Source organism: Dreissena polymorpha, chromosome 11 (genome assembly GCF_020536995.1).
Source record: "Dreissena polymorpha isolate Duluth1 chromosome 11, UMN_Dpol_1.0, whole genome shotgun sequence".
In the NCBI taxonomy this organism is placed as follows: Eukaryota; Metazoa; Mollusca; class Bivalvia; order Myida; family Dreissenidae; genus Dreissena; species Dreissena polymorpha.
In genome coordinates, this window is record NC_068365.1 from 5,267,431 (window position 1) to 5,279,275 (window position 11,845).

Sequence of the window (11,845 nt, forward strand, 5' to 3'; positions counted from 1 at the left end):
ACCTTAATCAGTGTTGTTGGACCTTGTGTATGTGTTGCAAATCCTGAACTAGAGCTCTTTCACAGATGTGATGAATACCGCCACATGAAGAGCGGATGAAAAGTACATGAAATAGGGAACACCATGCTGAATGTGTAAAACGCACTAAGTGACCCCGTTTTTGGCCCGGCATGGCCCATGTTCGTACATGGCCTAAAGATCATCTAGATAAAACTTCTGACCAAGTTTGGTGAAGAGCTGATGATAAGTACTTGAAATAGAGAGCGGACACCATACTGAATGTGTAAAACGCATTAAGGGACCCGGTGACCTACTTTTTGGCCCAGCACAGCCCATATTTGAACATGGCCTAGAGATCATCTTTTTAAAACTTCTAACCATGTTTGGTGAAGAGCCAATGATAAGTACTTGAAATAGAGAGCGGACACCATACAGAATGTGTAAAACACATTAAGTGACCCCATGACCTAGTTTTTGGCCCGGCATGGCCCATGTTCAAACATGGCCTAGAGATCACCTTTATAAAACTTCTGACCAAGTTTGGTGAAGATTGGAAGTAAACTACTTCAATTAGAGAGCGTACACCGTGCTCAATGTTGAAACGCACTAAGTGACCCCGTGACCTAGTTTTTGACCCGGCAAGGCCAATGTTCGAACTTGGCCATAAAATCATCTAGATAAAACTTCTGACCAAGTTTGGTGAAGTTAGGATGAATGCTACTTGAATTAGAGAGCGGCACCATGCTGAATGTTAAAAAACGAACTAAGTGACATTTTGGCCTAGCTTTTTGCTCGGCATTGCCCATGTTCAAACTTGGCCTAGAGATCATCTAGATAAAACTTCTTACCAAGTTTGGTGAAGATTGGATGAAAACTACTTGAATTAGAGAGCGGACATCATGTTGAATGTTTAAAACGCAGTGACCCTGTGACCTAGTTTTTGACCCGGCATGACCCATATTCAAACTTGATATAGACATCATCTAGATACAACTTCTGACCAAGTTTGGTGAAGATTGGATGAAAACAACTTGAATGAAAGAGCGGACACTTAATATGGACCGACCGACTGACAGACAAGTTCACTCCTATATACCCCCCTAAACTTCGTTTGTGGGGGTATACATATGCATTTTTTAGCCAATTACCGGCATTCCTATGTGTAGAAGAGCCTTTGTTATATGTTGTAGAGCCATACATCTGTGTTATTAAGCCATTTACCCATTTAGCTGGTTATACCTATGAGTCAAATCATACCTTTGTGCTGTAGAGTCAAACCTAGGAGTAGCAAAACAATACCTATGTATTGTAGAAAGATACTTACATTCTATAGAGCCATACCATTGCGTTGTTAAGCCTAAAGCTACAGGTAATACCTGTTACATCAATCCCTACCTCTGTGTTGTAGAGCTTGTACAGCAGGGCCCCCAGGGTCCAGGTCAGCTGTATGAACACCCCTACCAGCAGGGCCTGCCAGAACAGCCCCACGTCCAGGAGGCCATACAAAGAGTCCAGTCTGGGGCCAGGCCTGAATACCAGCACAGAAAGTGTCATATTAGATAAGATACTGAACACAATTAATACTTATTTATAAGTTCACATGTTCAACAGTTGAATGCAATGCTAATTACCCAGAGTACAATTTTCAGTGTGATTTGTAGACCTTACACTGACAGACTTCTGTGTACACTTATGTTAGTGGTTTGTATTATTGCAACAAAACAAGAAAATTAAATGTCAATGAAATAATAGTTCGGCAAGCATTTTTATGGTAGTTAACTTTGCTACTGTCAGTGAAAACAAAATTGTCATTTTTGGGGGAAAAAAATGCAGTTGAATATTGATATTTTAACAGTACATTTGAGTATTCCTATGCATTGTTCCTTACCCATATTTCAGTGACAGAGTACTGGCTATAAAGTCCTGGAAGATTTCTCCTGCAATCAAACAAGTTGCATACATTTTAGAAAAAGACAAAATGTTCATCAGGTTCCTATGAAAGTACAGTTTTAATTTTTTTTTCATTATTTATTTTATTGCACATGCCGTAAATAATCATGGTAACATCAGACGTTTTCCAGAACTTTTATGGGTACAATCCAGAGCAGAACAGCAGGGGCTGGGCCCTGTACCTTGTTGGTTCCCTTTACTGCCCTTTTGGGCTGTTTAACATACAAATTGTGTGAACCTGACAGTTACGTTATTCCTGCCAATACTTGAACAATGGATCTTCTATTCATGAAAGCATTCAATACAAACGTTAGACTAAGACATTTTCAGGATTTAACAAAGTATTATAAAAATGTAACATGACTGGTCTGGCTTTCCACCCTGTACCTTGTCAGCAGCATCCTTAACTGTGTTTGACCCTAGATCTTTCCCTAGTTTAACCTACTACATGTAATGATATGTGCTTTGGAAAATAGGGCTTAATGCATGTGCAGAGAGTTTACCCAGATAAGCCTGTGCAACCTTCACAGGCTAATAAGCGACAACACTGTTCGCTTCGACGGGGCTTTTCTTTAGAAGAGACTTTATTTAAAAATTCTTCAATAGAGGAAAATGTCGTCCCTGAATAGCCTGTGCAGTCTGCACAGGCTAATATGTGATAAAACTTTAGACACATGAATTCAGCCCAGTTTTCTCAAAACAAGGCTCTACTTATTTTGTGATCGTAGTTAGTCCCAATTCTGTACCTCAGCTTCTTACCAGAGAGAAAGTAGAGGAGATAGAAGTACTTGATCTGCCACAGCACATGCCCCAGGGCTGCCCTTGCAGTCGGTATCAGCTGGCATCTAGCCTCAGCAAACTTACCTTGCTGGAAACAAAAAAAATGCAGTCTTCATCATTCACGCCTTAATGCATGTGCAGCAGTGCTTTCCACAGGCCATGTAACGGTCCTTCACCGGGACGCTTGAATTTCGAAATCAGAGTCAGCGGGGCGCTTGGAATTTACTGATAAGTGTATTTTTCTGCACCAGCCCTTCTAAAGATCAAAGCGATATCGAATTCGCCGAATATTTTAAGAGTTTCCCAACTAAAGGCAGAACGTGGATGTATTGGAAAATCAATGTTGGCCAAAGAAAGCGCACACTTTGCATGAGTGAAAGTGGGAAATTGGTACCTTGACCTTTGACCTAGTGACCTGAAAATCAATAGGGGTCATCTGCCAGTCATGATCAATGTACCTATGAAGTTTCATGATCCTAGGCCTAAGCCTTCTTGAGTTATCATTCGGAGACCATCTGGTGGACGGACCGACCGACCGACGGACCGACCGACATGTGCAAAACAATATACCCCTTCTTCGAAGGGGGGCAAAAAAAAGTTCGGACAACTGTTATTTATAGAATATTTGTAAGTTCAAGGCCTGTAACATTGCAAAAAATCTTTGGACACAATATACTGGTTAAAGAAAAGTGCATGCCATTCAATATGTTAAAGAAACAAGTAACAAATTTATATTAAAAATGCATACATTAAATGAATGTCACAGAACTAGTGTTTGCGAAGTGGAGATCAGTCTACTCACGAAGACATATACCTCTATCATGATTATTGTTTGGAAATGGAAAAATACAACAATGGTTTAATTTATATGTAAGTGGATGATAGGGGATGTGTGTATAATCAGATGCATGTGCATATTCTGTTTTATTATGTTTGTCACTCTATACAGTTTACTGTAATGGCATGTTAGTGAAATGGATATGTTAAAAGGTAAAGATATTAAAATAATCTTAGTTAAATAAGTCTATAATCAATCCATGCAAAAGACTATAACTTTGGACATTTCAGATAAAATAAGCTGAGGTCCGTTATTATTCCTAAAACACCAATATTTGAAACTTTGTTTTGGTAAACATTGAATACGAAAATAGGAATATGAAAAAAAACATCAGACTGGTTTATGTTTATTTCGATCAATGTTTAACTTTAAAATAAAACAGAATTTACCAACTAGTGGAATTGTGACAAATTGTAACAAACTCCAAGTACAATTCTTAGAACCAATCAAATATTGCACTATTGTAATGTGCTGTTGTTGTGTTTTATTAATATTAGTATTTTGCACAAACAGAAAGTGTACAAGTTTAACTTTTTGTGATGTGTTTTTTCATTATCAATACATATTTTAATCTTCATTGAACAGTAAGAGTACGAGTGTTTTATATTGCTGTTTACAATTACTTGTAATCCAAAACAATCACAAAGTTTCCTTCATTTTTAGTACAAGTTTTATCATATGTTTTAAAAGAACAGATTATTTTTTGTATTTGGAACTGTTAAACATTGTTAACATCATAATGATGAAAATAAACTCTATAAAAGGTATTTTCTAGTGTTTGGTTAAAGAAATACAAGGTGCAGTAAAATCTGGTGAGGTCTGGTGAGGTCCGGTAAATTTTAAAAGTTATCGGACCTAATGTCCTGTCAGATTTTTTTGTCTTTCGCATGGTTTGTATTATTATCCTCGTAGTCTGGCCTGTAAATTGTGACAGTCTTTTGCCATGTCTGGCAACTCTTACCCGACCAGGAAAATACAAAAAATCTATAACACTCACCTGGGTGTGAGGAAAGACTACCAGGTTGCCATGGTGAATATAGTGGGAGACGGTGAACATCAGCCCTGTGTAGCCGCCATATAGAACCAGGAAGATGTGGTACTCATTGACTGTGTATGTACTGCTGAAACATGTGCCTGTACATTAACAGAAACAAACTACACAATCATTAAATGAGCCTCGTATAGGGAAAACTTGGCTTAATGTAAAGACAAATTCAATAAAAATGTAAAGTGTCGTTCCTAATAAGCTTGTGCAGACTGCACTCCCTTTTTTGAGTCGACAATTTACGCATATGCATTAAACCAAGGTTTTCCAAAACAAGGTTCAAAATTAAAAAATGTGTTTTATTTTAGGCAATGACCAATGTATGGTTAAACAAGAGCACCGCAAAACGGGTGCCACGCTTGGCTGCGAAAGCTTGCCAGATTTTTTTTATTTTTTTATTTTTTTTAGAGGTCACAGTGACCTTGACCTTTGACCTAGTGACCCTAAATGGATGTGGCGTGTAGAAGTCATCAAGGTTCATCTACATAGGAAGTTTCAAAGTTGTAGGTGGAAGCACTTTGATTTTAGAGCCCATGTTAAAGTTTGATATTAGAGGTCACAGTGACCTTGACCTTTGACCTAGTGACCCAAAAATGGGTGTGGCGTGTAGAACTCATCAAGGTGCATCTACATATGAAGTTTCAAAGTTGTAGGTGGAAGCACTTTGATTTTAGAGCCACTGTTAAGGTTTTAGCATGACGCCTACGGCGGATGGCGGACGAGCTGGCTATGACAATAGCTCAGGTTTTCTCCGAAAACAGCCTCGCTAAAAATGATATCAAGCGAGAAAATAGACAAGATGAAAAAACTTGGCACAATTTCTGTACAGAGTTTAAGCATCGATAAAATTTTCAAGAACTTTGAACTTTGCTAGTTTACTCTAAAAAACATTAACAACTTGGTGAATGGGCCCAATATCTGCAAGCCTTGCCGTTCTTTTGTTCTAGGTCTCAACGGATATCAGGCCTTTTCTACTGGTCTATTGTAGGGTACGTTAAATGGACCCATTCCCTAACCGAATTTGTCAATAGAATCCCAATTTGAGACCATTCCAAATTTTTTTTTTTAGAAAGAAGTGTGATTATTATTATTATTATATCTCCATTTTATATTAACTACATCAAACAAATTATAACTATAACTTGTTCGACTTTGTTCTTCTCATTTTACATTTAATTATAATAAAGAGTTGTATTCAATTAGTTTTTCCCAAATCAGTGGACTTTTTGCACTAACAAATTCCAAATCGTGAAATTTCTTTTTTCCCCAAAAATGGTCTGGAAAAGCCTGAATCTATTACACAGAATATGGCAGTAACCTGTTTGTGTGTATATATGAAGCTCCTTTTAAAGCTGGTGAGCGGTGATACATTGACTTATAAAAGTCTGAGGAAAGGGGGAGTTTGCTGGTAATTCTCCCTTTATATGCAAACGTTTTAAGACCATACATATTCCCTCTTTTCAATGAGATATGTCTCTGGTAACATTGTTATATTGAAGAAAATGTTACAAAATAATAAATACAAAAATATATGTTGGATATATGCTTCATCCAGTGAGATTTGAAATCATGCCTACAAAAAATAGCCTTACAAAATTGCCTACAAAGAGCTACTTCAATGAAAAACAAGAGCACTGCCTTGCGGGTGCAGACCGCTCATCTATTTTCTTTTTAAAGGTGAAGGGACTCTCATTTTTAATCACAAAGGAGGGAGGGGTGGAGTGAAGAGGGGTGTATAGTGTGGGGGGTGTGGACATTAATGACATTATCTTCCAAAAATGCGAAAAAAATGCAAAAAAAATAAATTCGGGGAGGGGGGGGATATGGTGGGGGGGGGTGGGGGGGATTCTTTGGTGTGATGGTTGGAGGGTATTTCAAACATAAAATAATAAAAATAAATATTTGTGTTTTTTAACCGTTTCAAAAAAAATAAATTTGGGGGGGGGGTGAGGTGGGGGAGGGTGAGGTGGGGGGGGGGGTATAGTGTGAAGGTGTGGTGGTAATTTGTGAGATGATCTTAAAAAAAACACACGAAAACAAAATTGGGGGGGGGGTGAGGTGGGGGGGGGTATAGTGTGAGGGTGTGGTGGTAATTTGTGAGATGATCTTAAAAAAAAAAAAAAAAAAAAACATTAGGGGGGGGAGTGGGTTCGGGTTGGGGGAGTGGGGGTGATTCTTGGGTGCGATGGTTGGAGGGTATTTCAAACATAAAATAATAAAAATAGATAGTTGTGTTTTTTAACCGTTTAAAAAAACAAATTTGGGGGGGGGTGGGGGGGGTATAGTGTGAGGGTGTGGTGGTCATTTGTGAGATGATCTTAAAAAAGAAAAAAAAAAAAAAAAAATAGGAGGGGGGGGGGGGGAGGAGGGGGGGGGGGGAGGAGGGGGGGCACGGGGGATGGTTTGGGTGGAGTCTATTGTGGTATGTCAGGTAAGAGTAGTTTTGTCAAAGTATTAATCAAATCTAATCATAAATAAAGAAGTTATGGCAATTTTAGCAAAATTTAATAATTTGACCTTGAGAGTCAAGGTCATTCAAAGGTCAAGGTAAAATTCAACTTGCCAGGTACAGTAACCTCATGATAGCATGAAAGTATTTGAAGTTTGAAAGCAATAGCCTTGATACTTAAGAAGTAAAGTGGATCAAAACACAAAATTTAACCATATATTCAAAGTTACTAAGTCAAAAAAGGGCCATAATTCCATAAAAATGACATCCAGAGTTATGCAACTTGTCCTTTTACTGTACCCTTATGATAGTTTGCGAGTGTTCCAAGTATGACAGCAATATCTATGATAATTTAGGGGTAAAGTGGACCAAAACACAAAACTTAACCAAATTTTCAATTTTCTAAGTATAAAGGGCCCATAATTCCGTCCAAATGCCAGTCAGAGTTACATAACTTTGCCTGCACAGTCCCCTTATGATAGTTAATAAGTGTTGCAAGTATGAAAGCAATAGCTTTGATACTGTAGGAATAAAGTGGACCTAAACACAAAACTTAACCAAATTTTCAATTTTCTAAGTATAAAAAGGGCACATAATTCTGTCAAAATGCCAGTCAGAGTTACATTACTTTACCTGCACAGTCCCCTTATGATAGTTAGTAAGTGTTGCAAGTATGAAAGCAATAGCTTTGATACTTAAGGAATAAAATGGACCTAAACACAAAACTTTACCAAAATTTTCAATTTTCTAAGTATAAAAAGGGCACATAATTCTGTCAAAATGCCAGTCAGAGTTACATTACTTTACCTGCACAGTCCCCTTATGATAGATAGTAAGAGTTGCAAGTATGAAAGCAATAGCTTTGATACTTAAGGAATAAAATGGACCTAAACACAAAACTTTACCAAAATTTTCAATTTTCTAAGTATAAAAAGGGCACATAATTCTATCAAAATGCACGCCAGAGTTATCTAACTTTGCCTGCCCAGTCCCCTCATGATAGTAAGTAAGTGTACCAAGTTTGAATGCAATAGCATTGATACTTGCTGAAAAAAGTGGACCTAAACGCAAAACTTAACCAAAATTTTCAATTTTCTTAGTATAAAAAGGGCACATAATTCAGTCAAAATGCACGCCAGAGTTATCTAACTTTGCCTGCCCAGTCCCCTCATGATAGTAAGTAAGTGTACCAAGTTTGAATGCAATAGCATTGATACTTTCTGAGAAAAGTGGACCTAAACGCAAAACTTAACCGGACGCCGACGCCAAGGTGATGACAATAGCTCATAATTTTTTTTCAAAAAATAGATAAGCTAAAAATCACTACAATACATTCAGTTATCCATAGTTTGCATGAACGTTATTTATGAAATACAAGACTATTGCCAAGGTTTTTTATCTGATTTTAGGGAACGGGCCTGGCCTTTTTTGAGGGGAAAGAAATCTCGCGAAATGCCGGAATTTGGTGGAAAAAAATCATGCGAAACGCTGGATTTTGGGGAAAATAAGGAAAGTCTTAAATAATCAATTTAACATATTTTACTGTTTTTAAAACAAATTCAAGGAAACAGATTATTTAATTATGCAATATGTTCTATTTTCTTCACTTGATCAGGTAAACTTATGTATTTAAAGTTAAAAAAAAATATTTTTTTGGGGGTTTGGGAAAAAAACAAAATCTGGGGAAAAATTTATCTGCTGAGGTGAAAAAAAATCCGAGGGGAAAGGGCCGTTTTTCAGCGGGTCACAAAGAAGGAAAAAAAACCTGGTTGCCAAGCAATATATGTCCCCTACTGGCTCCACCATTGTCAGAATAGCAACCAGAATTTTTGACGTAGAAACGAAATGAAATGATGTGCATAATGTCCATATTGCCATCTATCCATATTTCAAGTTTTATGAAAAAATTATTTTTTTTTAAGTTATCGCAGGATCCAGAAAATTTTAGCCATTTTCACCATTTTCAGCAATATTTCTTGTCTATTTGTTGCCATAGCAACCAGAATTTTTGACGTAGGAACAAAATGAAATGACGAGCATAATGTCCATATTGCCATCTATTGTTTCAAGTTTCATGAAAAAAATGAAGAACTTTTATAAAGTTATCGCAGGATCCAGAAAAGTGTGACAGACAGACAGACTCACAGAGCGCAAACCACAAGTCCCCCCCTGTGAAACCGGTAGGGGACAATTTGACAATTAAAATATGATGCCACATTAACCGTTGATATGCTCGTTTAAGTGTTCAATCTTATCTAAAGCAATTGGCCCTACCCGTGCTGCTGAGTGGAGAGGCCAGCATACCGGTCCCCCAGTAGACAGGTCATGATCCACGCCACCACCAGGCCTGACCCCGTACACAGCGCGATGTGCGTGAGGATGGACGGAATGAGGAGCTGCGCGAGGTGACTCACACGTGATATGCTTACTGTGGGCAATACTGAAACATGCAGCCATGTTAAAAGGGCTCATTTGGAAGCATTTTGTCTCACATCTCTGGGAATGGTACCCGAACTGGTCACAAATAGTAATAAAAGTGTCGTTTAAAGTTTAAATTTAAATGGGGAATTTAAACTCTTATAATGCAAAAAACATTAATTACAATAATACCTCTTTAACAAACAACTAATGGTGTAAACATTTAATTTAATAATAGATTAATAAATTATTTGATATGTCCTTTGGGGCTTTTTGGATTATTTTCACAGATTTATAAAATGTGATATGATATTTTGTGTTTAAGTGTTTAAGGAAAATTTGACTGAGAAGGTACCTTTTACCATAAAAAAATTATATAGAAGAGGAATGCTGTTGGGAGATTTACAACTTCATTCAAGCTAAAATGAATAAGTAAAATAGACTTGTCTTGTATAAATCAACATGTAACATTAGGCAGAAAAAATAACTCAACTTCCCATTTAAAGCACAACAAATGCCAGTCACATTGTTCATTGATTAAAACACTGGTGTTAAATAGTATCATATCTGGCATTATATGTCAAATGCATTTCAGCCTCACTTATTGGAAAACAGGCCTTAATGCATTTGATCTTTTCAGATTAGCCTGTGCAGTTCACTCGGGCTATTCAGAAACAAAACTTTTCGTCATAATGGAATTTTAGGTTCTCTTCTGAACAAAATGGAAGAAAATGTTGTCCCTAATATGGGGGACACTGCGTATGTGCATTATGCCCCATTTTTCCAGACAGAGACTCATTTGTTATTCTTTCATTTCTTGCTATACCTGAATATGTATTTTTAGTGTAGAACTGGAAGCAGCCTGTGACAATCATGATGACAGTTACAGAACTGATGAATGAAGAAGACAGAATGCAACTGCTGGTATCTGTAAACATAGATACAAAATATCTGTTCCCTGTCATCAATAACAATTAATGTTTTATTTAAAATAGAGACTTAGGTTTTGAAAGATAGTCAATCAATAGTTGATAGAAATTCCAAAATTATAAAGACAGTAATAACTAATCAGGACTTTCATTTAACTTGGAACTACGGGTTTTAACGTTAATCAGAATTTTTGTTTGACTCTGTTTTAACATTTCAGAATTTTCGTTTGAATCTATTTTAGCATTCACAATTTCTGTTCATCTCTATATTGAGACATAGAAGATGACAGGCATGAGTCATTTCGACATTTTGACTCCAAGCTTTTGAGGCAAAGATTCAAATGAACTTTTTGAAAGATAAGCACAAGTCAGTATGAATGCTTTAAAATATACACCTGAATATTTTCCATACACATGTCCACAAAGAAGGCATGATCAAAGTTTGGCTTGACGTTTTGTCTCTGTACCTGCAACTCCTAGCAATCAGGAATGGGCTGAATATAAATCCAGTGTTGGCAGAACGTGCTTTATTTCTGATTCCTCCACAACACACGTCCTATGCATACTACACCTTTGTATGACTCACCTGCTACCCAAGTGAGGGGATGTATTACCCAACTGCTATCGGGATGAGGGGATGTATGACCCACCTGCTGTCCAGGTGAGGGGATGTATGACACACCTGCTATCCAGGTGAGGGGATGTATGGCCCACCTGCTATCCAGGTGAGGGGATGTATGACCCACCTGCTATCCAGGTGAGGGGATGTATGGCCCACCTGCTGTCCAGGTGAGAGGATGTATGACCCTCCTGCAATCCAGGTGAGGGGATGTATGACCCACCTTCTATCCAGGTGAGGGGATGTATGACCCAATACTATCCAGGTGTGGGGATGTATGACCCACCTACTATCCAGGTAAGGGGATGTATGACCCACCTGCTATACAGGTGAGGGGATGTAGTGGCTGAAGATTGGCCAGTGTGATATAGAGTGCGGACATCACTGGCACACAGAGCACAGACCAGGCAATGGCAGCACCACATCTCCACCGCATTACCTGTGAAATTGATTGACGATATTTTACATGTTAAGCGTCCTAATTAATTTTTTTAAACGAATATAGCTTTGGATTTTTAGCCAATAATAGCCAAAAAGCGAAATATAACGTCGCGAAAACTCGTGACATTGCAAATTTCTATCGCCGATAAGCATTTACCTCTCGTAAAAACCATTTGTCTATAGTTTCTAGCGACATATTGATTTATAAGTATTGATATAATGTTATGTCAGCCTTTAATCGAAAGTCAATTTGCAAAGTTGTAGAAAATTAACTCTTCGAAAGGAACCGGCATTTTTTCTCGTATAATCTTTAAAGAAAATTGCGCTTCGCTATAAAAAGCTGTTGATAAAATTGAGTCATTCATGACTTGAATTT

The 11,845-nt window shown here is 37.6% G+C and overlaps 1 protein-coding gene across 2 annotated transcripts in view; it reads right to left on the reverse strand.

The window, feature by feature from the left end:
• The window catches only part of LOC127850452 (nucleoporin NDC1-like), a 48,832-nt gene extending 37,039 nt beyond the window's left edge, over positions 1–11,793 (reverse strand). Inside the window, exons 1-8 of one of the 2 annotated variants that reach the window (XM_052383488.1) lie at positions 11,627–11,793; positions 11,347–11,467; positions 10,307–10,408; positions 9,337–9,502; positions 4,566–4,686; positions 2,710–2,818; positions 1,889–1,937; positions 1,396–1,528 (exon numbers count right to left, since the gene is read on the reverse strand). In XM_052383488.1, the coding sequence (XP_052239448.1) occupies positions 1,396–1,528; positions 1,889–1,937; positions 2,710–2,818; positions 4,566–4,686; positions 9,337–9,502; positions 10,307–10,408; positions 11,347–11,467; positions 11,627–11,665 (840 nt within the window). In that variant the 5' untranslated portion in view covers positions 11,666–11,793. Of the gene's footprint in view, positions 1–1,395; positions 1,529–1,888; positions 1,938–2,709; positions 2,819–4,565; positions 4,690–9,336; positions 9,503–10,306; positions 10,409–11,346; positions 11,468–11,626 lie in introns of both variants that reach the window. The other variant, XM_052383487.1, reaches the window with a different exon arrangement.
• Between the last annotated feature and the right edge of the window lie 52 nt (positions 11,794–11,845).